Raw genomic sequence first — 27,749 nt, forward strand, 5'->3', positions numbered from 1 at the left:
AAAGCCCTTGGAGTGCGCTGCGTTGAGGGTGACAAGCAGAGGTAATCTGGAACACAGGTGCCTTTCACCAGTATGTGGCAGCGCGCACAGTAGCCAAGGGTTCGTGGTGCGCGGTTGAAAGGCTGCTGGTTTGCCATGACAATGAGGTGAAGGACGAGGAGCGCTGCGAGTTTTCTTTGGTTTGCCATCTTTAGTACGTTTTCTTTTATTTTTGGTCCTGCTCGATCGTTTTCCTCTGTATATTTTTCTTATCTCGGTAGTTTATTGTTCAGCTTATTCATATATTAATATTTTTTTTTTTTTTTACTTTTCAAATTAAGTATAATCAGGTGTTTGTTTTCTGTAATGTCAATGTGATTCTTCGTCACTATGCTTTTCTGATATAGATAACACACTAACAATTAATGTTTATATAACGAATTGTAGCTGCAAAGGTATTTTACGTGATTTTCATGGCTGAAATTTTATCGGCATCTAAGATTCACAATAACATTTGTGCACAAGAGCTGGGCACCATAAGGACACTCCAATTCTCTCGAAGCACACACTATAGAAGGGTCCGAAGCGTCTCACTCAGGAAGATTCCAATAGTGCTTGGTTCAGTCTAGTTCACTCACGTTCGTTTGTCCTTACTCCAGCCACGGGGAAGGTAGACTGCAGCTTGTTTTCTTCTCGTTCACCGAACTACCAGTCCACCACATGCCAAGAGATCTCGAACAGGTGTGTGTGCGTTGCCCCCTTGCTAGCCACCGTGAACACCAGCAGCAGGTAGTGTGGCCGTGTGTGTGTGGTGGTGGTGAGTGGTGTGTGGAGCCTCGTAGAGCGTTACGTTGCGTTAGCCAGTCACTGCCGACTAGCCGAGGTGAGGCAGTCCCTTCTTTTATACCGCGATTGTAGGAAAAGCTGGCTTTGTATTGGTGCAGAGTTACTTTTTATGATGAGATAAATGTGCGTGTGTGTGTGGCAACAATACTCATGTCACGAACTCATCTCCAGTGTAAATAGCGTACTAATAGCAGCACCCGAGGACACGTGACTTGGGACTCTAATGTAACACATGGCGACGTTTTCATTCCTTGATCGACCCAAATATTTTCCTCTTCCGTCAACGTTGAGCGGACTTGCGTATCCTTGTCTAAGCTAAAAAAAGGAAAAAAAAAAAATAACAATAATAATTAAAGAAAAAAATAATAATAGTAATAACAATATTAATAAATAAAAATAAATAAATAAAGATAAAGAGAAGCCTTTACAGATTTTTGTAGATATCATGGTATATGCATTTTACAAATATTAGTTTAGGAATAAAAAGAGAGAATAAGACGATTTTCCTATTTTTTTGTATGTATTTATTCAATTATTTTTTTTTTCTAATACATGAGGGAAATATTTCAAATCAATCAGCGGGATGCAACATCCAGTGATAGGCGACAGTGTTGCCATGATCTGAGTGTGATTGCGTGGAAAGAACGCCGCCAATGAGTAGCGCTTTGCTGAAAAGGAAACCTGCTTGACTGGTAGGCATGCAGGGAGGCTGATCGCGAGTCTGTACAGTCATTTCTTTTCACAATTTGCCATTCTAGAGTCAAATAAAAGCGTATATAGATAGAAGTCCATGGACTATTGCGTACAGGTATCAGGAAGGAAGGAAGAGAGAGAGAGAGAGAGAGAGGGCGGAGGGTTAAGAGGAAGAAGGGGAGGAAGTGACGACGACTGCAGAAAAACAACAATGCGTAACAAAGACTTTCACTAGTGGAACAAGAAAATTTTCCTGGAGCTTCCCCGCATATCGTCCCTGCACATTGCCCCCTCCACCTGCCGCCCCGCTGTGTCCAGACTCCGCCTCTTTTCCCCGCTAGTGTCCAGGATTCTGCGACTGGAACGTGGAGGGTCGAGGCAGCAGCAAGCGTCGCGTACTTTGGTGCAGCAGCGAAGAGAGTAGTAAGGCGTTCTCTTTTATTTCACCAACTCGGTTATTTCCCTGTTTTCTGCTTTCCTTATTTTGGACAGCATGAGTTAAATGGTTTTCTAGTTTTTCTTTATTATTTGTTTGTTTGTTGATCTTGTTTTTGTAGAGTGAATAAAGCTTCCATTTGTATAATAATAGTTATGTTTGCTCTCTCTCTCTCTCTCTCTCTCTCTCTCTCTCTCTCTCTCTCTCTCTCTCTCTCTCTCTCTCTCTCTCTGTGTGTGTGTGTGTGTGTGTGTGTGTGTGTGTGTGTGTGTGTGTGTGTGTGTGTGTGTTTATAATTGAGACACAAATAAGTTTCACAAGACGCCGATTAATATTTTCCTAGTATTTATTCTCAGCTTTGTATTGTATTCTCACGTCCGTGAACCGACACACACACACAGAGAGAGAGAGAGAGAGAGAGAGAGAGAGAGAGAGAGAGAGAGAGAGAGACATTTCAGGAGGATAATTTGAAGCTAAATCACGTCCACTTTAGATTCATGCAGAGTTTATTGATATGTTTAATTCTTTCTTCACATCTCAGGTATAGCTTTTTTTTTCATGGTTTTGCCAGTGAATAAAATGACTGGAAACTATTATGTACAGTCGTTTTGCAAATGAAAAAAAACATCAACTTATTTTAGTGACCGTTTCATTTCAGTGAAGAGATTCCATCAGTTGCGGTAAACTTGGCAAACCTGGCAGTCTAATAAGTCACCAAAGTTACATTGCGCACTGTATTGTGGTTTGTTTAACCCTCTCACTGCTAATAAATCTTTCCCATGATCACATACAGCTTTGAAATGAACAGTTTTTGCACCACAGTCTCTTAGAATACGTAGTTATGTAGCTTAACAATGATTAAATAAACATGTTCTTGATCTTTCCCATGATCACGTACAACTTTGAAATTAAGTTTTCGCACCACCGTCCCTTGAAATACGAAGTTAGCTTAGCAATAACTAAATAAACATGTTCTTCTTTCCTTACATCTATATCAGATACATTACAGTGGTGACGTTAACAAAAGGCGACCATAGAAGTGAGGGATAACTCTGTAATGGTTACCAACACTCCAGCAGCACTGTCGTTCTCCTGTCGGCTGTGTAATTCGTATTATTGTAGCAAGGATCCTGCTCTGGGTGACTGTCTTGCCTCGACTAACTGACTGTCATGTCTTGGTATTGAGCAGCCGTGTATTAGCAGTGATTGTCAGGTTCTAGTAATGGAAACTTATGTACTAATTTAAACTAATGATTATCTGTTATGTACTAAAAAATAAAGCGTGTCAGCAGCTGTCCCATATTGAAAATTAACTATTATATACAAGGAATTAACTGTCGTGTTCTGGAAATGAACTGGTGTACACTAGTCATAAACTGGTCATAAGGGGTCATATACTAGTCACTGAGTCATGTACTAAAAATCAACTTGCAGTCATGTAGTAATTATGACCGATCAAACTAACAATAATTTGATACGTACTAGTCATTATGTCGTGTACTAGTCATTACCAGTCACGTACTAGGAATGAACTCGTGAATACCAGTCATCACCAGTTGGTAGACACCTGCCGAAACGATGACTTCTCCCACTGAGATCGCCAACACTGGGTCAAGGGGTAGTGTGACCTCAATAACTCAGCTGTGACCTCAATGATCCATCTGGGACCTCAATAACCCAGCTGTAACCTTAACCCATCTGGGACCTCAATAACCCAGCTGTAACCTTAACCCATCTGGGACCTCAATAACCCAGCTGTGAGCTTACTGAACACTTTCCCTTATCTCACAACACAAGGAGGGAAAGACAACTCTCTTCATTCTCAAAAAAAAAAAAAAAAAAAAAAGCATGCATTTGAATTCTAAATCACTTCTGAACACCACCACAGAAAAATCACATAGCCTTTCTTTCGTTACTGGTGGAGAGCGCGGTAGGTGGAGAGAAGCTTTCACCTTTGCTATCTCCCACCTCGTACTACTTCAAGTTAGCCTATCTCAAACAGCATTGTGAGCGCCAACATGTCTGCTGCCACTTGTTCTTCATTGGTATTCCTTTGTGTTAGTGATGAGGTAGCTTATTGTAAACGGCCACTGTATGACGTGGCTAAAAGAAGGTACTAAGCTGCGAGTGTTACGGAAGGCACGGATTTATTGCTCGTTACTGGTGCATTATTGTACCATGAGTTGACCAGAGAGAGAGAGAGAGAGAGAGAGAGAGAGAGAGAGATGGGAAAGTAAACAAAAGCAACAATAGTAATGATGATAACAATAGTAATAATAATAATTAGCTATGTCACAATGTTCTAATTCCATCATAATAATCTACTCTCAGTTTACCAAGGAGTCTGATTCCCTAGCGGCGTTTTCTCTGCCATTCGCACCCATAATTGTTACTCTCGCTACTCTCAGATAAACTTCACGGTGGTAACGGTGCGCTGGGAGTCCGGGGCGGCAGCGAAAGGCATCGTCCCGTCACTGGCGACCCACTTGTTGGGCTGGCCGGTCTTGAGTACCTTGTAGGACAGCAGATCGTCACAAACTTGCTGATGGGGCGAGAAAATAAGGGTGACGGTGCGTGGGTGCGGCATAGCATGGGTTGGTGATGATGGTGGTGTTAGTTGTAATGGTTGTTGATATTGTTAGTGGTATTCCTGGTAGTGCATCATTACATTGTGAGATTTTGATGGCTTATAAGTGGAAGTGAAAGCAGAAGGTTATTTGATTATTGGCTTCAGTTATACGTATTGATAATGTCAGAGAGAGAGAGAGAGAGAGAGAGAGAGAGAGAGAGAGAGAGAGAGAGAGAGAGAGAGAGATGTAAGTAATGTATTTTGTATAGGAACAGAATGGTGGAGTTATAACCAAGGTGTGATGTTGTGAGCAGCGAAAGTGACGAGTACACAAATCTAGTCTTGAGTTACCTGTGTTAAGGAAGACGTGTTGGTGGTGAAGACTGCCTTGAACCCTCGTCTCTTGGCATGCTCCAGATTCTCTTCTTCCATCATCTGTGGGAGGAGGAGGAAGAACAGAAGAAGGAGGAAGAGGAGGAGGAGAAGGAGAAACGAGGAACATTAGAAAGGGAAGAATGTCATGCAGTGTCAAATCACGAGAAATTATCAAGGGATAGCTGCCTTGTGTAGGTCAACGTGCCTTTCACAATCTTCTTATATTCTTTAGTGGTGATGTTTTCACAATGTAAATATGAAAAAGTAATACCCTAAAATATATAGGAGCATAAAGTCATGTGGAGTTATCAGACGAGCACTTCACACACACACACACACACACACACACACACACACACACACACACACACACACACACACACACACACACACACACACCTGTATCAATTCGACGTTCTCAGCAGGGCCAAGGGACAGCAAGGTGCCCATAACGAAGCTATGAATCACCTGACCAGTTCCCTCAGGTAGAAACTCTCTGCAGGAGGGAACGAAAATAAACGGTAAAAAAAGGGATAAATGCGACAAGTGTGAAGGAAGCAAGTAAAATTTATGATTACGAAGAAGAAGAATAAGGGAAGACGAAAAAGTAGTTACTAAACCATTGAGGAAAAAGAATGAGGTGATAAATGAGGAATGAGAACTAAAAGATACGTGAATTCCCCCCCAAAAAAATAAGTGAATGATTGACTGAAAGTGTGGATAAAGAACACACACACACACACACACACACACACACACACACACACACACACACACACACACACACACACACACACACACACACACACACACACCTGGCAGAAGCTTCTTGGCTCTCGAGGTAGTCCAGTACATAGGTAAGTTTCGGGCTCACAACTCCTTCCTCAATCGGCGGTTCCTTCCTTACGTCAAAGTTGAGAGCACAAGCCACCATCTCCTGCGTCCCCTCCCGCATGTATACGAAGCTGCCGGAGGAGGAGGAGGAGGAGGAGGAGGAGGAGGAGGAATATATAAAGGAAGATAAGAGAAAGCAAGTACAAATAGATCTTAAAATTAAAAGTCCCTGTTAAGCATTTTGTACAATTATCTTACTGTAATTAGTGACAAGACAGGATAACAAAGAAGGCGTCTCTCTCTCTCTCTCTCTCTCTCTCTCTCTCTCTCTCTCTCTCTCTCTCTCTCTCTCTCTCTCTCTCTCTCTCTCTCTCTCTCTCTCTCACCTGAGGTCTTGCTCCACCAGTTTGTCGTACATGAAGGAGATTAACTTGATGTATTCCCAAGGCTCTGTGTGAATCCACTCCTCCAGATCGCCCTTGGCAGAGAAGCTGACGGAGATGAGGCTGAGAGAGAGAGAGAGAGAGAGAGAGAGAGAGAGAGAGAGAGAGAGAGAGAGAGAGAGAGAGAGAGAGATTATTTCATTATTACTATTCACTCTGATAAGTAAGAGGACATTTGTGATTATCTTATTAGTTATTGGTTTTGATGATATTTCTCTGTATATATTCTTGTTTCCTTCCTTTTTTTGTCTTCTTCTCTGTTTTATCTTCCTTCTTTTCTCCCGTGTACGTTTCTGTCGTTGTTGTCTTCTTTTTCTTTACTACTACTACTACTACTACTACTACTTACTCCAAGACCTGTTCCTTATGACTGTGGGCAAGTCTCTCCAGTTTGTACGGTTTCTTGGAAGTAATGGAGCGGGAACAAACACTACCACCATTACCACCATCCTCTTCCTCCTCCTCTTGTGACGTCTTCCTCATGCTGTGTAGGACTTCCCGCAGTGACGAGGCCTTCATGAACTCTCCCACTCCTGCAGAAGGCCCAGTAGGAGCGAATATTTTGTATTTCCATTGATTTCCCTTCCCTGATTATTTGTCGCGTATCTTTCAGCTTTATTTTTACTCAAACTTATTTTTCTACTCCTTTTGACCCCGTTGTGTTATGGTGTCAGTCAGTTAATCAGTCAGTTTACCAGTAAGGCATTTCAGTCAGTCAGTGAGTGCGTGACTGAGATTGTGCATGTGTGAGTGAGTGAGTGGATGAATCAGTGAATCCCAAAGTCAATAATTAAATATCCAAGTTAGCAAAACAGTCAGTCACACAGTCAGTGGATAGATAAACAAGTCAGTTAGTCAGTCAGTGAACCAACTAAAGCATCATTCAGTAAAAAAAAGCAACTCAACCACTCAACGACTGAACCAGCCATCCAAACAGCCAGTCACCCATAAAGAACATAAGGAATTTAAGGAACCTAAAATAGACTATCAGGTAGGCCTACACGTGGCAGTCCCTGTGTGAACAAAACCACCTAATCCACCTATCATCCATAAATTTCACCTAACATCTCACCCACGTAATCGTTCATGAAACCCTCCACTCAACCTTTCCTCTCACACCCAACTCCGTCCCTCACCGACAGTGTAGCCGCGGTCCTTGAGGGAAGTCACAGCTAGGACGGAATTGAGAGAGTTGCCACCGACGTGAAAGAAGTTGGAGTCGAGAGTAAGAGTCGTTCCTTTAGCCACGGCGGGACCCAGCACGCGACCAAGTGTTAGGAGCAAGACCCTGGCCATTGCTTCCTCCTCCGCCGACTGAACCCCCGTCAAGTCTATCTGCACATCCTCGAGGCCTTCTGAAGGGAAAGTGAGTCAGGTAAGGTGAGAATACATAGGGGTGTGTTGGTTGATAAGTGTAAAGAGCGTATCTGCTGAATTACGGAGAGAGAGGAAGAGAGAAAGAAAGAAAAATTACGTAGAGAGAAAGAGAGAGAGAGAGAGAGAGAGAGAGAGAGAGAGAGAGAGAGAGATATTTACGTGTATGTCAATGTATCCAAAGATAAAATTATCATATAGAATAGGACATGGTGTTGCAATGAGTGAGAATAATGACATGAATACACAAACAACTCATGCATATAATCAGTTGTGAATGTAGATGTATATGTTATCAATTATCCTTGTGTTATTCATACATCTCCTCCTCCTCCTCCTCCTCCTCCTCCTCCTCCTCCTCCTCCTCCTCCTCCTCCTCCTCACCTGCCGCCCGTCGCTCGTACATCCTGAGCAGCTCCTGACGGTCCACTTTACCGTTCACCAGCAGCGGGAAGTCTTGAAGGCAGACCACCTGAGACAGAAGCACAAGTCACTACTACTACTACTACTACTACTACTACTACTACTACTACTACTAGTGATACTGCTATTGGATGATGAAGGTGGAAAGTAGTAAGTGTTTATTGATTCTATTTTGTTCTTCAGGTATCGAGTAGGAAATTTGAACCCTTCAGTACCAGAACGCGTTTCCATATTCATTCTGGTTACTATTTGGTGATTTTATACAGCTTCAGAAATTTATGCGGGGGATTAAAATAGTGAAGACTGTGGCCATTAATCTTGTGACCTCCATAGACCCTTCCTAGTGTTAATAAAATCATACACAAAAATCAAAGTAAAAATACTTTTCAGTACTGAAAGGGTTAAGGTAACGAAGATCGGTGTAGACTTTAAGAAAACAAATAATTCGTGTTTTTACTACTACTACTACTACTACTACTACTACTACTACTACTACTACTACTACCACCACCACCACCACCACCACCACCACCACCACCACCACCACCACCACCACCACCACCACCACCACCACCACCACCACCACCACCACCACCACCACCACCACTACTACTACTACTACTACTACTACTACTACTACTACTACTACTACTACTACTACTACTACTACTACGCGTATTCCACTTCATCCACTCACCTGGGGCAGCATGTAGGGCTGGAGGAGGTTCGTCAGTGCGTGCTTGAGGTCGTCAGGCGCGAGGGCGGGATTGCTGTTACTCGTGTAGAAGGCGAGGAGAGCCTACAGTAGAGAGAGAGAGAGAGAGAGAGAGAGAGAGAGTTGTTATTGCTGGTGTTTTTATGTAAGAGCAGTCCAAGAGCAACATATAACTAACAAAAAGAGGTCCACTCAGTTGCCAGTTCCCTTGTAGGTCTGAATTAGCCCCCCAAAAAAAGGGATGAATGTCTTGAAACCTCTCTCTTAAATGAAGTTAAGTCATAGGAAGTTGGAAATACAGAAGTAGGAAGTTCCAGAGTTATATAGAAGGTATCGTTGAGACTAAAAAGCTTCTGTTATGTGTCTGTTTTGTATTTTTGTAGTGAGTTTACGGGTACAAAACCACCATAACTCAACACAGGATACCAGAGAACTACAAAATATTAAATTCAAATGTTTCGTAATCTCAAAATTTATCAGCAAATGTGTGTTTGAAAAGACGCGGTGTTTCTCGTGGCAATGATTTTCTTAGGCTGTACATCTTTTTGACTCAATCTAGGCTTACTTGTTCACCTTTGCCTTACCTGGTCAACTTCTCCGGGTTTGTAGCAGATAATGGTGACCTTATCCACGCCCTCGACCTTCTTCACCGCCATCTCCACCTCGGTCATGTCCACGCGATGGCCCCGCACTTTGATCTGAGAGTCGGCGCGTCCCTCGAACACCAGCAGGCCGTCCACCACCCTGGCGTAGTCCCCGGTGCGGTACAGGACACCATACTCTGCCCACAGAAAACGGGTTGAGGATTCCAAATAGCTGCGTTTGTTTACCTGGCCAGCTGTGTTTGCTTACCTGGGTCACTTCTGTTTGTTTATCTGGCTAGTTGTGTTTGTTTACCTGGCTAGTTGTGTTTGTTTACCTGTCTCAGCTGTGTTTGTTTACTTGGCTAGCGGTGTTTGTTTACCTGGCTAGCTGTGTTTGTTTACCTGTCTCACCTGTGTTTGTTTACCTGGCTAGCTGTGTTTGCTTACCTGGGTCAGTGGTGTGTTGGTTAGCGATGAACTTGTCAGGCTGCGCGCCGCCCACGTAGCCCTTGGCGGTGTTGAGGCCAGCGGCGTACATCTCCCCTCTCTTGCCCTCCCGCACCAGCCTTCCCTCAGCGTCCAGGAGGTAGATGCCGCAGTTGTCGATAGGGTAGCCTGTGTGGCGTCAGTTCAGGTCACAGGTGAAGTCATTAGTATGGAAGTTTATTCACTACAAAATATTTTCCCTACGCGAAAGTTTATTGTCTTTTTACTTCTTCATTTATTCTCTTCTTCTATTACTACTCATATTTTTCTCAGCCATTTATCGTGACTTTCATTATATTCACTGATTATTTTCCACTACAGTCATTAATGCTTCACTTAGAGCTGAGGACAAGGCAGTGGAGGGTAAAGGTAGTAGTGGGGAGAAGCCTTCATCTGTACTATATCCTACTCAGCGGCCCATAAATTAATGAGTGCTAGTGCCGATTCATTAGGGAGTTTAAAAAAAAAAAAAATTGTGAATGAGGGTGATAGTAGGAAACAGACGGATAAGTGTCACATAAGAACTGACACGTGCAGATTCAGTTGCTTCTTGTGGTTTCCTTGATTCTTACGTTCATCTTAGCCTCGTAATGTCTCACTCAGTCAATCGAAGTCGTAAGGGAATGTAGCGGTGGAGCCAAGCCTTCATCTGGCCTGCTCTTACGTTCACCTTAGCCTTGTAATGAATGGCTTGTATTCAGAAACGTTTTACTCTCTCACCACGACTATTTTCCAAGGCCACAGAGATGATTAGCGGGGTTTTCAAGAGTCTTTTTACAGTTAATAATGTAGAAATCTTGTCACTCTGCCTCTAGAACCATAAAAACACATTAATTAAAAACTCCTGTAAATTTAGATAAGTCTTAAAATAGAGGAGGTGAAGCACGAAAGTGTTTGAGAATACGAGCTATTTGTCTCACTCTGGTCAGTAGAAGTCGTGGTGGGAAGATTAACGATAGAAACAAACCTTTATCTGTGCCATCCTACCTTATGACAAAGCCTCTTGACTCGGCCATCCCTCCCTGACTCACCAATTGGAACCTTATTGTTGATCAGCTTGGCAGAGGCGTCGTTGGGCCCGTGAAACTGTAGGAAGGTCACGTCGCCCATCACCTCAGTGGACCCGAAGAAGTTGCATATACTCTGGAACATTGAGTCGTCTTTGTTAGGTTAGTTTGGTTAGATGTAGATGAATGATAGGTCAAGTTAGGTTACAGTTAAACAGGTTAGATAGATTAGGTTAAGGTAGATACAGATAACAAGGATATACTCGTGGATGAATGTGTGTGTTTTATGTGTGGGGCGTACAATGTTGTCGTTGTTGTTGTTGTTGTTCGTGTTGTGATAAGAGCGGTTTTGTTGTGGTTGTTGTTGTTGTTGTGGTGGTGGTGGTGGTTACTGGTGTTCTGTTTATGGTGGGCGTAGGTGCAGTGGTCGCGTCATCACCTGGCCGCTGGTGAAGGTGGTGAAAAATGTCTGGAGGAGGTCCGCGGGCAGCACTTCCCCCGAGCACACCCACAACCTGCCACGAGGGAAACACGTGCTACACCACCAACATCAATGACAAAAACACCATAACAGCAGCAGAAAGCAACACCAGCAATAACCACCACAACAAAAACAACATAAGACAACCTGGAAACATAACAAATAACAACAACAACAACAGGAGCGCCTTTCAGTATATTACCAACAAACAAACTGCAGGACTTTTAATCTTTCTCTTAAGACTGACACAAAAATACTAACTAACCACTATGATACCAATGAGATTTACGACACAGGTATAGCCAGAGTTACCTCGCTAATTTAACCCGTTCTATACTGAGACGCGTTTTTACCATAGAGTTTTGGGTATGATTAGACGATTTTTATTTGTATCAGGAAAGGTCCATTGAGGTCAAAAGATTAATGGCCAGTCTTTACTATATTCTAATTCCCGTATAAATTTCTGAAACTATAAAATTGCCAAAATAGTAACCAGAATGAATATGATAATAAAACCGCCAAATAGTAGCCAGAATGAATATGAAAACGTGTCCTGGTACTAAAGAGATTAAGGGCCAGGTGGAAGTGTGTGGCGGGCCTTACCTGAGTGCCTGTAGCTTGGGGGCGGCAGGGGAGGAGCAGTGCAGGAGGATGGACCGCAGAAGGCTTGGCACGAGGACCAGACGACCCACCTTGGCCTCGTCCAGCACAGACACCAGGTCGTCCACGGCTTGGATCATGGCCTGAGTTAGGTTAGGTTAGGTTAGGTTAGGTTAATGACAGATGAGAGAGAGAGAGAGAGAGAGAGAGAGAGAGAGAGAGAGAGAGAGAGAGAGAGAGAGAGAGAGAGAGAGAGAAGGGGGGGACGCAAATGTTTCTAGTAACACCCTTCTTTATGAATAACCAGAAAATTTAAAGCTCTACTGTTACTACTACTACTACTACTACTACTACTACTACTACTACTACTACTACTACTACTACTACTACTACTACTACTTCCACTACCTTACCTTGGGCACCACCACGAGGCTGTGACCCGTGAGAAGAGGACCAAAAATCTCGCTGATAGAGTCCACGAAGGTGAGCGCCGTCTTGAAGCAACACACCTGGGCGAGGCGGGAAAGTTAATTGTACACTGGTAGGAATGAATGTAGTAACGAAGTAGATAGAGTATAGCATGTGCCTTTTGACAGGTGCTGGCAAGGGAGGGTGTGGGAAGCAACTTGCGTGGTGATAGAGATAGAAGTGGTAGGAAATGTGATGGATTGACCTGTGTACGTAGGTGAGTGAAAAATTTGAATTGCTTTGGAAAAAAATAATACGAAATTTACTTGTTTTTTAGGGAATTGATTGGTGTGAAAGTGTGAGTGTTGAAGTGACTCACGTTGGTGATGGAGAAATTGTAATTGGTTTGAAAGAAAGAAGGTGTGAAATTGTTTGGTTTATGTAAAGTTGTTTGGTGAAATATGTTGTAATTATTTGTTTGGTAGAAAACTGACATCATTTGCAGATAAAAGTGAAAATCGTGTCATTATGCATACATAACAAAACTAGGGTGGTTTGAAAATTCGGAAATTACTTTTCTTATACAAGATAGAAGTCACTATGAAATGAAGGAGGAGCTAAATTAAGATGCAATAAATAAATTAAATGAATTAAACAAAAACAAAATATCAAAAAAGAACCAGAAAAGTTGACCGATTGAAGTTTTTAAGGTGCCTACGCCCTCCCTTCTCCTTTACCGTGGCTTTGTTCACCATGGCGGAGAAACCTCACGTTCACACACTTCCTATTACAATACAATACAATCTGAATGTATTCACTGTGACTTTCTCGGCGACCTGTTGTGATTGAGAATGAAGTAATGTGCTATAGTGTCGCATCTTCTCACTTATCATCCCAGCAGTCAGTGCATCCTGCCTCGCTACTTATTTAATTTGTCGTTTATTGTATCCATGGTGTCACTGTGTAATGGACATCGGTAATCAGTGTAGGTCTGTTCTTGTCAATCGTCTCGTCATGGGATACATGAAAGAAGAAAATAATGACAATTCACGATTTCAGCAACAGATATCCATGTTTGTACATCCCACCATGAATGTCTGAATGGCCCTGTCGCTATATCTGCCACCATGCCACCCGTGATGAGTGTACCAATCTAAACAACACCTCAAAGCAGTCTTGAGAAACCGGCTAATTATGTCAGTGCAGTAGTGCAATAGTCGTGATGAGAGAGAGCAAAGTGTTTCTAAACGCTAGTATGAGAAAAGCGATGCAGATCCGTTCCCTTCCTCGCCTCACCTCTGCTGGCTGGTAGGGGAAAGTCCTCCACTGCCACGCCAGGCGGTTGAGGACGGCCCTATGCGGCACCCTCACGCCCTTAGGCACCCCCGTGGAGCCTGAGGTATACAGGATGGTGGCGATGGAGTCCTCAGTGAGGCACAGTCCCACCTCCTCCTCGCCCAAGTGATCGCCGCTCATGGCTTCCACCTGTCAAAGATTCAAATGTTAATATTCTTATTTGAAAATTGTGACAATTTATTGCCAAATTTTTATGAGGCCTAAATGAAAAGAGAATCAAATGTTAAAAGGAAAAGTTTGTAGTGAAAAGCATGAAAACTAGTTATAGTGTTCTTTATCTAAAAATTCTGACATTTTCAAAATTTCATGAATTTCTTATAAGGCCTAATTACAACGATCCCAAAAACCTAATGCTTTTCTTTTCTTCTAGTAATCTAAAGTGCACTACTACTACTATCCTCCTTATCCTCCTCCTCCACCCCTTTCTCCTTCACACACACACACACACACACACACACACACACACACACACACACACACACACACACACACACACACACACACATCTTGAGCACTCAGCTACATAAATTACCACATTGAATCACTCCAGGTACCTCCTTCCCCAGTGACTAACCTCCAGCGTTGCATCACGCACTCGTCTTTTGCTGAGTTTCAAGGATGTGAGTCGGGCGAGGTCTGCTTTTCCATTTTTCTTTCTTTCTTTTTTGTATTGTTTTGTTTTGCTTGGTTCAGTTCATGATAGGGGAGGGTTTTGTGTGTGTGTGTGTGTGTAATTCACCTCGGTTGCTTGCTGGTCACCCAGCCAGTCTTCCTCATTACGGAGCGTGCTCGGATCTCATAGACCGATCTTCGGGTAAGACTGAGACCACAACACACTCCACACACCGGGAAAGCGAGGCCATAACCCCTCGAGTTACATCCCTTACCTATTTTACTGCTAGGTGAACAGGGGCTACACATTAAGAGGCTTGCCCATTTGCATCGCCGCCCCGGGACTCGAACCCAGCCCTCTCGATTGTGAGTCGAGAGTGCTAACCACTACACTACACACATTGTGTGTGTGTTTAGATGATTTTGCTTACAATAAGAAGGGTCTACGGTGTCAGAGATTAATGGCCAGTTTTCACTATTTTAATCCCCACATAAGTTTGTGAAGCTGTATAAAATCATTGAGTAATGGCCAGAATAAATAAGAAAACACGTCATGTTACTGCAGGGGTTAACACGGCGGGGCGAGGCGAGGCGATAGAGGCACCTTGCTTTGCTCCGGGCTATGTGTTTCCTACATATCATAGCTTCCCCTTGCTCAATAAGCGCTAAGAATAGGACACATTTCGCTATACGCTATTACTTGCAGTTTGTGTTGACAGACTAGGAAAATAAAGAGGGACGCCAGAGATGAAACGTATACAGAACGGTGAAATAACGACACACACACACACACACACACACACACACACACACACACACACACACACACACACACACACACACACACAGGCCTATCCGAAGATCGGAAATAATGAGCTCTGAGCTCGTTCCATAGGGTAACGTCTGGCTGTCTCGTCAGAGACTGCAGCAGATCAAACAGTGAAACACACACACACAGTCTGAGTCCTATCCGAAGATCTGTCTATGTGCTCTGAGCTTGTTCCGTAATGGCTGGCTGGGTGACTACCGGGCGACCATAGTGAATCACACACACACACACACACACACACACTACATGAAAGAAAAGGACACACACACACACACACACACACACACACACACACACACACACACACACACCATGAAAGAAAAGGACACACACACACACACACACACACACACACACACACACACACACACACACACCTCAGCCACCTCAACACCCTCCAGCTGGGAGCTGGGTGTCAGTGGTTCCAGCTGGTGGGCTCCCCCATAACGAAAGATAAGGCAACACACACACACACACACACACACACACACACACACACACACACACACACACACACACACACACAGTCTCAGTCCTATCCGAAGATCGCTCTATGAGCTCTGAGCTTGCTCCGTAATGGGGAAGGCTGGCTGGGTGACTACCGGCGACCATAGTGAATTACACACACACACACGCTAAGTACCATGAAAGAAAATGACACACACACACACACACACACACACACACACACACACACACACACACACACACACACACACACACAGCCACCTTCCCCTCCAACACCCTCCAGCTGGGAGCTGGGTGTCAGTGGTTCCAGCTGGTGGGCTCCTCATAACGAAAGATAAGGCAACACACACACACACACACACACACACACACACACACACACACACACACACACACACACACACACACACACACCACCCCCCACCCTCGGGCCTGGAGCCAGGTATCGGCCTGGGTCCAGCCGGGGTTGGGGGGTCGGCCCTCCCTTGATGACGTCACATATATTCGTTACGCAAATCATTTTGAAAATGAGGATTCCCAAAAAGGCAGCTGGACACGAATGTTATAAAAATTCTGACTCGTTATCAATCGAAACTAACTTCTAAAATACAAAAACATTGCCGAGAAAAGGAATAATAAAAATAGCTCAAAAATATACTAAATAAAGTATTAGAACTTCGACTTGCTTAAACACAATTTCAAAGCCCACCAATTTCATTCAACTGAATCGATAACGTTTTTCAAAAATTATGACTATCATTTCGATATATCAAAACCTGGCAACTCGCCCTATTAGAAAAATAATATTTAAAAATGACGTTGTTTACAATATTAACAGGACTACATATCATTCTTAAAGTCCACATCTTTAACTTCTCAGGAGCCTTGCACACTTTTCTCATGATAAACCATCTTTTGAAAACACAAACACTTCGCTACAACCTCAAATAAAAAATCACAGATAGCGGAGGTAAAAATTTTAGCGTATTTTGGCCCTCCCATTCAAGTCATAAACACCCTCTACATCACCGTACTTCACTCAACTCAAGCATGGAAGACACGTAAAACACTGCGAACTATCATTAGAAACCCTTAAAAGGCACTTGTGACTCGAAATAAATGAACTGAGACAAATATAAATAATAGTGGAAGTCGAGCATCTGGGACCGGCATTTTGGGCGGGAGCTGGTGATGACGTCACAGCCTGGGGCTCGTGACGTCATGGGTAGGCCCGCTTCTTCTCACTGAGCCTCCATAGCACACAAATCAGGTAATTGCGGATATATCTCAACAACTGACATGAAAGATTAGGCCTATGGCTCCACTTTGTGACCTGTCTGGCCTGTAATGAGTGAGAGATGAGGCAGATAATGGCTGAGAGAGAGGCGGCGGGTCAGGGATCGGTTTGTTTACGTTTTCAAGATTTGAATTATTTGGTTTTATAAGTATGTGCAGGTGTTAGTTCACTGATATGTTGTCCTGGAGGTTACCAACGTTAGGTTATGACATGGCACCACCGTGAAATGATGAGTTACACCAATATATTACTTACGTTAGCCAAAGACTGCTCGGCGGCGGCTGTCCGTGTCACTAGCAGGCACCCACACTCCACTGTCCACTTTGTGTCCTCAACCATGTTTAAATAGTTAACCTCTGATTACTGAGAGGCTACACACACAATATTCTCTTCGCTACTATAGATATCACTATTATCGGTATCTTCATCTCCACCACTCACTGTCCCTCACGGCCAGCCCCTTGTCCTGGCAAGTGCAGCGCGGCTCACGGACTGGTGGGCAAGTTCCGGTACCAGCCTTAACGGTACTGTACCGGTAAAATTTTCCGTACCTGTAAATAGCCGAAACGGTCCTGAGCAAATTGTATACAGCGTGGAGGTGGCTCAAGGCGAGCGGTGATGGGTAAGACGGTAACATTGAGTCATTCCCACTCTCGGTACCGCTCTACACTGGTACCGACTGGCTGTCCTGGCGCGTCGGCGCGGTCTCGGTAGCTCGGCGAGACGCGTCTGTACTGGTACGACTGAATGTGCCGGCATCATTTCCGGTACCGCTTGACGCTTGTACCGTCTAGCGTCTGTGCCGGGACTCTGCTGCTTCCTACCGCTAAGAATGAATAATGTGTCGGCACCACTCGGCGGATCGGTGGCCGGGACGGGTGGCGGTCTGGCGGTCAGACCGAGATTGTTGAGCACCCAGAACAGCCCAGCAACACGTGTCTCCACCCTGTGCCAGAAACCAAGAGCGCACTTGTCTACCCCCGCTGAAGACTGGCTCGGTACTGGCGTAGTGTCGTTTTCTGCCACAGTGCCACTGTCAGGCACAACGAGATGGCGGGAACAGAAAAGGGGAGGGTGGCCGCACACCGGAACAGCGAGAGGCTGTGCTGGGGCCGCCATACACACGAAATAATAAGAAATAAAAGGGAAATAAGGCGGTGCCCCTCACAATATATATATATATATATATATATATATATATATATATATATATATATATATATATATATATATATATATATATATATATATATATATATATATACACACGTTCACCCTTAATATTCACCTTTTTTTTATTTCTTTTTTATTTATACCATGTACCTGCATGAGAAACCACAGAAACACTCCCAAGTGACTTTACTTACAACAGGAAGGTAAGAACTAATTAATAGCATCCCGAGGTGATTGATAACTCACAATACCGCTTTAGCTTAGGACATGCAGCAGCAGCAGCAGTAGCGGGAGACACATTGGAACCTAATCTTAATCTTGAACCTTCTATCACTGCATCATATTCTCTCACGAACTCACCTCCTCCTGCAGGTCTTGGAAGTTAAACACCGGCACGCCCTCCTCCTGCGCCACATCCGCTGCCTCGCATGACGCTTCCACCAGCAGCAGGGCGGGGCGGGCGTCTCTCAGGATGTGTGCCACGCGGCCGGCCGGAAAGGCGACATCCAGCGGCAGGTAAGCGCCGCCAGCCTGTGTGTTGATGGATTTATTAATTTAAGTTTTGTGTTAATTCTGACTGACTTCAAATTGATTTTATACCGGGAATTTTTTATAAGAGAATTGGAAGTCATTTTGAGTGATTACTGAACAACTGACTTGTTATAACTGGTGGATTAGTGGTGTTATTTTTTTACTTTGATTGACTGTATTAATTGGACAGGTGTGGCTACTGTGAGACGGAAATATGGCACTGACAGTACGGTTGCTGCATTCAGAGTTCTCAAGAGTGTTAGTTCTGTTAATGAAATAGAAATCTTATAAATTTGTCACTAGAATCATAAAAAAAACATCATTAAAAACCCGCCTAACTTTAACTATATACAGACGCTTTTGAAAGTAGCTGGGATTCGAACAGAAGTGTTTTATAAAGTGACAGATGCGGTCTTGATTACCTTGTGTATGGCCAGCAGGCAGGTGACGAGGCGGGAGGAGGGCGGGAGGCAGACGGCTACTACTCTGTCACCATCGGGGTTGTCACACGGCCCGCTGGTAAGACGCCGCAGAAGGCATCTATCGAGGGACAGAGAGGTGTTAGCGCTACATAAAACTTTAACCCCTTCAGTACCAGGACACGTTTTCATATCTATTCTGCTTACTGTTTGGTGATTTAACAGCTTCAGAAAATTACGTAGGGATTAAAATAGTGAAGATTCTAGCCATTAAATTTCTGACTTCCATAGACACTTCCTAATGCAAATAAAATCATCTAATCACACCCAAAACTCAAGGTAAAAATGCTTCCCAGTACTGAAGGGATTAATGGCCTTGTCTGGCGGGAGGGAAAAGCACCAGCGCGACTCCCAAGTGGAATGTCATCGGCTGTTTGATTTCTTACTGTTAATACCAGTTCAGGGAGTATTGAAAGTAGATGAATTTGTGGATCAGGCTGGTAGCTGGATTGAGGTGGGTATATTGTCTGAAAGGGAGGGTGTGTGTAGGAATATTGACCACTCAATACTTTTATAACCATATAGTTATTTCTTAATTACTATAATTAAAATGTGATAGTCTGTGAATGTTTTTTTTTTTTTTTTTTTTTTTTTTTTTTACTTTAAGGCCTATAGCGCCTATAGGCACACTTGAAGAGTGTATGGGAAGCGCTGTTCAGCTTCCGCCCATTAGTGGCGCAGGCAATTTTATTTATAGTGGTACCCATATTAGGGCCCATATCACCCCCGAAGCTCATCTTGGGTGTAACCACCTAGAACCTGGGTATCATGGTGACATGTAGCTAACTTTAAAACACTCGACAAATGGCAAAGTGTTTAAGGCTGTACGTGGTGGGATTCGAACCTACATGTGGACGTCTGCCCGATCCCACGCTCACCACCTTATCCACTATGCCACCGAAGATGGAAAGGTTATTTACGTCTTTGAAACGGATAAATGAATGAATGAATATGAAATGAGGACAAGCAAAACATAAATCACTTAAAATTTCAGAAGCGAATGTAGCTACCTGAATGATTTTCGACGATTAAGCAAAATTTTCTTAAAGTTGTGATTTCTTCAGGTCACACGAGAGAAGCAAGCACATACATAACCCTCCCATTAGTAGTAATTTTTGACATATCACACACACACACACACACACACACACACACACACACACACACACACACACACACACACACACACACACACACACACTCACTCACTCACTCACTCACTCACTCACTCACTCACTCTCTCTCTCTCTCTCTCTCTCTCTCTCTCTCTCTCTCTCTCTCTCTCTCTCTCTCTCTCTCTCTCTCTCTCTCTCTCTCTCTCTCTTCGCATGCACTCTCCTTACAAACTTTTCACCCCTTGCCTTCCCAACATGGCCATACCATATCAGTGTTTTCCGTGTCAGTCAGTCCATCACCGAACAATTCCCATCTCTTGGACAGACGCTCACACTGGCCCTCTCGTACACACTTTCATTGCTTCCAGTCTTTGATCCAGTCACTCACTCACCCGTGCCTCCTTTCTCAGTAGCTCTTTTCCACAGCACACTCTCTAATATTTACGGGCGGAAATCATGTTATAGCCTATGTGAGCGTCTATTTTTACTCGGTGCAATTATCGCTTAATGATGGTCGCCCATTGGTGATCTAGAGCACTTGTACACTGTCTGTTTTTGCATGGGGCTGTTTTGTTCGGAGCGACTGACCTGGAGTTGTGAACAATCATGGTTGGCGCCAAATAGCCGCACGACAGGGTGTGAATATGATCGCAGTCGTAAACAGTTATATGACGGAAGTATCTGCGTCATCATGTTTGGATGTACGTACGTATTTATATTTCTCGCGTATGCAAAATAGTATGTATGTAAGTGTAAATAGACGTACAGTATTTTAAGTAAATTTACTGTTTGATCTTCAACTCTGGTTTAATACTTTATTAGTGTTTGCATTACAATAATTAGTCAGTGAATATTTTATGAACACTTATCTAGAAGACTGGTCTTATGAAATCTGGTTTCGTGACGTACTGCGTGTTGGTGAAAATTTCACATGAACTTACCTGTTCGTTGTTGATAATAGTAATGATATTACCCATAATAGTGATGATGATGATGATGATGATGATGATGATGCTAATAAAATTAATAATGATAATGATAATAATAATAATGATAATAATGATATTAATGATAATAATAATAATAATGATAATAATGACAATAATAACAATAATAATAATAATAATAATAATAATTATTATTATTATTATTATTATTATTATTATTATAAAATAATAATAATAATAATAATTATGAAAATGATAATAATAATAGTAATAGTAATAATAATAATAATAATAATAATAATAATAATAATAATAATAATAATGACAATAATAATATTATTAATAATAATTATAATAATAATAGTAATAATAATAATAATAATAATAATAATAATAATAATAATAATAATAAGAAGAAGAAGAAGAAGAAGAAGAAATGTTAAGGTTTGAAGCAGAAAATAAGTGTTGTAACAAACTGTAAATGAAGAGAAATGTGAGGATCGTGTTTAGCCACATTGGTAAGGTCTGAGTGCTTACCGTACAGTGTACCGAACAGTGAGCAGTTAAAAGGTCTTATTAAAGATATATATACTACTTGTACATAAATGTGATTTATTAAAACATTTGACCATATATTATAGAGTAATTACAAAATGAAATTATATATATATATATATATATATATATATATATATATATATATATATATATATATATATATATATATATATATATATATATATATACGTAGGTACATATATACATAATTTTGGTGTGTCCTAACTCCACCGTCTTGCCGGCACACCCTCCCGTCATGGGTGAAGCATGCAGCAAATGAATCTCTTACTGCAAATCCTTCAAAATTAGCGTACCAGAGAGCTCTCGCAAAATTTATGAAATAGTATATGGGTGGCTCTTATGTTGGGCCTGTTTTGTAGTTGGGGGCACAAGATTTTGTATCCTAGGCATCCCTCAGCATGTTATGCGAATACCACCAATTAATCACAACATCGTCTACTTGTGTCCGGAAGTAAATTGACTTCAGAGTAAAAAGCACGAAACACTTGTGATAGTGCAATAATGTACCATAGTAGAACATTTTCCCCAAAGTGAATGTTGTACAGTCGAAAATCGCACAGACACTGACGCTCAAAGCAAAATGGTACATCCTCGACTCGTGCAGCTGAACAATTAATTATCTTGATGACCGCACTAAGCAACACGTACCTTTGATAAGGCTATACAACTTTTACAACGCCCACAAGTGTTCATATGAAATAGGATGTCGTAAATGCTCGTAATTTGTCTTAAACGCTAGTAATTTGAATATTTGTTGGAAAATGTGTGGTTGCCGAAGAGAAATGAAAACGAAAAATTTTAGTAATAATTAAAGGACACAAAAGTAGAAACTGAAATTTAAGAAAAGAATCTATTATCTTAATACTTGATTCAGAAATAAACAAACTAGAAAATGTATTAATTGATGTATAAACAACTTTAAGGAAGAAGAAAATATAAAAGAGAAAAGGAAAAAAAATATAGAAAAGATGCTCTTGAAGCTGACGAGTTTACGGAAGAAACTGCTTGACAAGGATAAGGAAAAAAAAAAAAAAAAAAACCTCAATGAAAAAGTAAAAACACTAAACTGAAACTTGAGAGAAATGTGGTCCAATTATTGAAAAGTCTCGTTTTCTGTTTGTAATTCAGTTCGTTTGATTTACATACTTCTAATTTACTTTTAATCAGTTCTAGTTTAGTTTATTCAATATGAATTTCTTACCTGGCTGTCTTATTGGCTGCCTGATCCAAGTGTTGGTAAGTGAGCCAAGTGGTGTGGGCGGCGTCACGGAGGGCGGGGGCGGCGGGGTGTGCGAGGACTGCTGATTCGAAGAGGCGGGGCGCGACCAATTGGGGAAGGGAGTGGCGGGCGCCTTGGAGGGTCATCACGGCGAGGGGCGCGCCTGGGCAGGGTCAGATCAAGTCAGCTTAGGTCAGAGTTAAGAGATGATAAGTTAGCAGGATACGGTCACTTTCTTTGTCTTTTTGGTGTGGGTTTAAAGGTCTCTCTCTCTCTCTCTCTCTCTCTCTCTCTCTCTCTCTCTCTCTCTCTCTCTCTCTCTCTCTCTCTGAACGTGCTAGTCCTTAAAGAAAATTAAAGCAATTCTTAAGCAAGAGGGACGGCATCAGATCGACGTTATTATTATTATTATTATTATTATTATTATTGTTATTATTATTATTATTATTATTATTATTATTATTATTAATTATCATTATTATTGCTGTTGCTATTATTATTATTATTATTATTATTGTTATTATTATCATTATTATTATTATTATTATTCTTGTTGTTGTTGTTGTTGTTTTGCTTTATCATTATAGTCTCTCACTTTAGTTTTAAGTGAAGTAAGTCACTGTATTGCTCCCTCGATCACACGCTTAAGAACGAAATTAGTACTGTCGAGTCAACAATTCCACTCTTTTCATCAGCTAGAGGTGTGGCACGAGATAGTACCAAGGTTGACGGAAGGATCAGGTGCATGCGATGTGTGTAGTGCATACCTATTCGCTAGTCGGTCTTTGGCGGCACCAGAGTGAACATCTGCAGCTGTAAGACTTGGCGGTCAGTAAGACACTTCAGGTTGCAAGAGAAGGGAGAAGTTTGTTGCCAAGTCCAAGAGAGGTAATCATATTTGGCCTATCTATTCGTCGTGTGTGTGTGTGTGTGTGTGTGTGTGTGTGTAATTCACTGTTTGATCTGCTGCAGTCTCTGACGAGACAGCCAGACGTTACCCTACGGAACGAGCTCAGAGCTCATTATTTCCGATCTTGGGATAGGTCTGAGACCAGGCACACACCACACACCGGGACAACAAGGTCACAACTCCTCGATTTACATCCCGTACCTACTCACTGCTAGGTGAACACCACCTACACGTGAAAGGAGACATACCCAAATATCTCCACCTGGCGGGGGAATCGAACCCCGGCCCTCTGGCTTGTGAAGCCAGCGCTCTAACCACTGAGCTACCGGGTGTGTGTGTGTGTGTGTGTGTGTGTGTGTGTGTGTGTGTGTGTGTGTGTGTGTGCTACATTTATCTGTTAAGTACAATACAAAAACAGTTGAATTTTGTCTCCATGCGCTGAGAGAGAGAGAGAGAGAGAGAGAGAGAGAGAGAGAGAGAGAGAGAGAGAGAGAGAGAGAGAGAAAGTGAGTGAGGCAAGTGACACACAGACACACAACGAAGTAGATCTAATAAACATTAATGAGAAGCAGTTTAGTCCTAGTTTATAGAGGAGATGGTGGGTCGCTTTCCTGAGAGGAGGCACCCGCACCACCACCAGCTACGCGTCATGGGTAGGCTAGTAAGAAAATAGGGAGAAAGGTGGCAAGGACACAAGGAGACAGGCTGATTGGCAAAGACCTTGCTGCTCCCTCTTATTGTTGTACAGGTTATACTGCTTTTTGACTCTGGTGGGATTAAACGTGTCTTGATTTCGTTTTCTGTTACTCTCAACTGATAATATGCAACGTCAGGATCTTTTTTGCCGTTGCTCTTACTATGTTTCCTAAGAGATGTGATCAGAAATGTGGTGTGTGAGATAATGCTGGTAAGTGAGGGGGTGGTATCGCCATCACCACTGAGCTCGAGGTGACGTGAATCATGTTATTTTTTTTTTTTTTTTTAATTCAAGATAATAATAGTTTCGCAAACTTAAGGGAGCGTGGCCACTAAATGAAAGTTCTTTTTTTCTTTTTGTGAAATTAGAGATAGTGAAATGACTTTCTCTCAAATATAACTCTAACGACAGGAACATTCTATATAACTTAGCCAGTCCCTCCAAAAATTGATTTTTTTCCAATCACTCTTATTAATGAAATATGAATATTAGAGGCACTGGCAGCTCATTTTAGTATTTCAGTATTGGTAGCGTCGTACTACCTGGCTCTGCCTTTTACTTGCTTTACAGTCCCTGTATACTCAATAAATCTTTCTTACGATGAGGAGGATGGCAGGATACTTAAAGAAGTTCTCCGGAAGAGAATGAATGCAAAGAAGTAAGTGAAGACAGAAAGAAGAACCGGCACCACGCCAGGTGAATGACGCAAGACACGAGCGCTATCCAAGATAAAGTTAAAAAAGAATTATTATAGACACACGTATGAATGGAAGATATCTAAACGTCTACGTTACAGAAACATTATGATACCAATCCACCCACTCACGCACAGAGATGTTAAAATATATTACACGTAGGAGAAAAATATGTATAATATCAAAACACACAAACACACACGTGGATCTGCTTTGCGGTGGGCAGGTGGATGGATATGGCTGTGATGGCAGCGGCGTTGTTGTGCTCAGAACGGAGGTTAAAAGGTAACTGCTGGTGCTGACTGGTGAGATTGGACCTCTACAGGCGACAGCTGTGACGCACTGACTAGTTACGGAATATGTCGCTAAATTGCACTGCGACTACTCTCCCTTCATTCTCCGTCACCATACAGTCCCGCACAGTGAAGAAAGAGGGAGCGACCAACTCACTGACTGACCGACTGACTGACTAATATGATTGGTAGCGCTGCAGTATGGCAGGAAGGGATGGAGGGGGGAGTAGTAAATGGAGGTGTTAAATAATGGTTTTCAGCTTGGTAATTCTCTGTTCCAGACTTCAATTTTACTCTTTCATTTCTTATTCAAGGGATGGAAGAAATGATGTTTGGAAGTAGGTGAAGAAGCAGAAAATGATGGGTAGTAGTAGTAGTAGTAGTAGTAGTAGTAGTAGTAGTAGTAGTAGTAGTAGTAGTAGTAGTAGTAATAGTAGTAGTAGCAGTAGTAGTAGTAGTGGTAGTGGCATAGTAGTATAATGGTTTGCATTCAAAGCACGCGATGATCATGGGAGACTGGGAATCTTTTATTCAACAGGCAGGTCTATTTTGACCTTGCCTCACATTATATAATACGTGTAACAAAGTACGTGTTGTCAACCATATGTGGCCACATTTAAAAGTTTTACGAAGTAGTAGTACTAGTAGGAGGAGGAGGAGGAGGAGGAAGAAGAGAGAGAGAGAGACTTGTGTAGCCAGGTTATAGAATTCATGAATGGAGAGAGAGAGAGAGAGAGAGAGAGAGAGAGAGATGCATGGAGGAGCACCATTGATTGAAGGGAATGACCACTTCCCTTGGCGGGACAGACAGCGGCAGGAAGCGGGAAATGACGCACGCTGCCATCATTGGTCGTCTTTGTCTCCGCCAGTGAACAAATTACACTTCTTCATTAGGTGTGGGCGCCGCTCCCTCCGGCCAGTGATTGGCTCCCGCTGTGGTACGTGTACGTGTGTCCGGCGGGGTGAACGAATCCTCCCGCGAACTGCGCATGCTCAGAGGCGATTGTAAACAATGACTTGCTGATAACGAAAGTAAACAAAGCTTTACGTTGGCGTCCAAGTGTCAGCTGAAAATTTACTGGGAAGACTGGCCCAATATCGGAGTGGAGGAGGTCTCGTACTTACTTCTTTTACTCAACTTATCTTGGGAGGAGAAAAGGAATAAAGGCGGAGACAGAAGAGAAAGTGATGACGCAGAAGAGACGAGAAGAGAGGATATGGAGAGAAGAGGATTACAAAGGGACTCGAATGGAGAGAGTGACTGAAGAGGAGGAGGAGGAGGAGGAGAAGGAGGAGGAGGAGGAGTGCCAAGTGTCACCTTCCCTGTAAGGACAGACAACAAACACAAAACAAGGAAGCAAATAGATAATACATACGTAATTTTTCCTCCTCTTCTGATGTTTGTATAAATATTTAGCTTTTGGTAAACAAAAACTGTGAACTGACGAAATTAAATAGATAAATAAGAGAGAGAGAGAGAGAGAGAGAGAGAGAGAGAGAGAGAGAGAGAGAGAGAGAGAGAGAGTGTTGTGCTATGTAGTGTAAAGTGATACGGAAGGCGAGGTTAAATGTCTGTAGCAAAGAAACACACACACACACACACACACACACACACACACACACACACACACCATCATCATCATCATCATCATCACCCATACAAATCTTTCATTAACAAAAAGACAAAAAACAATCTTCATAATCGTTAAGTATCAAGGAATCTTTATGTTGGATTTGAGTGAATATGTAATTCGGACTCATTCCCTGAGCAAGAATCGACGAAAAAGGGAGACGCTCTTTAACATTTCGGCCTGCTCTGTGTGTGTGTGTGTGTGTGTGTGTGTGTGTGTGTGGGGCGAGATGCGTCTGTGTGAAGGGGTGTGAGTGGATGGGTGGGTGGGTGTCCTATCTCCCTTTCTCTCTTTCGCTGCTCTCTTTCCCTTCGTCTCGACCCACGTCTCTCTCTCTCTCTCTCTCTCTCTCTCTCTCTCTCTCTCTCTCTCTCTCTCTCTCTCTCTCTCACACACACACACACACACACACACACACACACACACACACACACACACACACACACACACACACACACACACACACACACACACACACTCAAAAAATCATCTTACCTTATTGTCGAAACAACGTAAAGGAGAGAGAGAGAGAGAGAGAGAGAGAGAGAGAGAGAGAGAGAGAGAGAGAGTGGGTTGGTGGGGGAAAAAGGGTGCAAAAGAACCCAAAGGGAATTAGGAAAGGGAAGGAAAAGATGAAGGAAACACAATGTGCACTGTCTCACTTC

The 27,749-nt window shown here is 42.6% G+C and overlaps 1 protein-coding gene and 2 long non-coding RNA genes across 9 annotated transcripts; 1 reads left to right on the top strand and 2 right to left on the bottom strand.

Moving 5' to 3' along the window:
• Positions 1-318: 318 nt before the first annotated feature.
• On the bottom strand, positions 319-1,274 carry LOC123503135. Its single transcript, XR_006674342.1, has 2 exons — positions 618-1,274; positions 319-377 (listed from the first exon to the last, which is right to left on the bottom strand). It is a non-coding gene; the product is annotated as an uncharacterized LOC123503135 (long non-coding RNA).
• On the top strand, positions 638-19,186 carry LOC123503133. Its single transcript, XR_006674340.1, has 5 exons — positions 638-720; positions 7,318-7,550; positions 7,965-8,122; positions 18,361-18,504; positions 18,710-19,186. It is a non-coding gene; the product is annotated as an uncharacterized LOC123503133 (long non-coding RNA).
• Positions 2,443-27,654, bottom strand: LOC123503127 (chondramide synthase cmdD-like). Of its 7 annotated transcripts, none has more exons than XM_045252623.1 (20): positions 27,580-27,654; positions 22,841-23,021; positions 18,942-19,059; positions 18,349-18,519; positions 13,550-13,738; positions 12,259-12,354; positions 11,849-11,988; positions 11,204-11,279; positions 10,789-10,900; positions 9,719-9,886; positions 9,272-9,468; positions 8,670-8,771; positions 7,934-8,021; positions 7,312-7,530; positions 6,525-6,708; positions 6,119-6,238; positions 5,714-5,863; positions 5,298-5,394; positions 4,875-4,958; positions 2,443-4,496 (listed from the first exon to the last, which is right to left on the bottom strand). In XM_045252623.1, exons 2-20 carry the CDS (start codon positions 23,002-23,004, stop codon positions 4,359-4,361), a joined length of 2,613 nt encoding a protein of 870 aa, XP_045108558.1. In that variant the 5' UTR covers positions 23,005-23,021; positions 27,580-27,654; the 3' UTR covers positions 2,443-4,358. The 7 variants fall into 7 exon arrangements, with proteins under 7 accessions (XP_045108558.1, XP_045108560.1, XP_045108557.1 ...); XM_045252625.1 differs by lacking the exon at positions 27,580-27,654 and adding an exon at positions 25,363-25,613 and having other exon boundaries at positions 7,312-7,527; XM_045252622.1 differs by lacking the exon at positions 27,580-27,654 and adding an exon at positions 25,363-25,612.
• Positions 27,655-27,749: the final 95 nt, after the last annotated feature.

This window comes from Portunus trituberculatus, chromosome 13 (assembly GCF_017591435.1).
Source record: "Portunus trituberculatus isolate SZX2019 chromosome 13, ASM1759143v1, whole genome shotgun sequence".
In the NCBI taxonomy this organism is placed as follows: domain Eukaryota; kingdom Metazoa; phylum Arthropoda; class Malacostraca; order Decapoda; family Portunidae; genus Portunus; species Portunus trituberculatus.

Excerpts from the sequence above, each read along its gene's own strand:
- LOC123503127 (XM_045252623.1), bottom strand. The coding sequence starts at position 23,004 with ATGACCCTCCAAGGCGCCCGCCACTCCCTTCCCCAATTGGTCGCGCCC. Across the intron at positions 11,280-11,848 it reads CCCAAGCTACAGGCACTCAG|GTTGTGGGTGTGCTCGGGGG; the intron begins GTAAGGCCCGCC and ends CCCTCGTGGCAG. Across the intron at positions 9,469-9,718 it reads CCAACACACCACTGACCCAG|AGTATGGTGTCCTGTACCGC; the intron begins GTAAGCAAACAC and ends TTCTGTGGGCAG.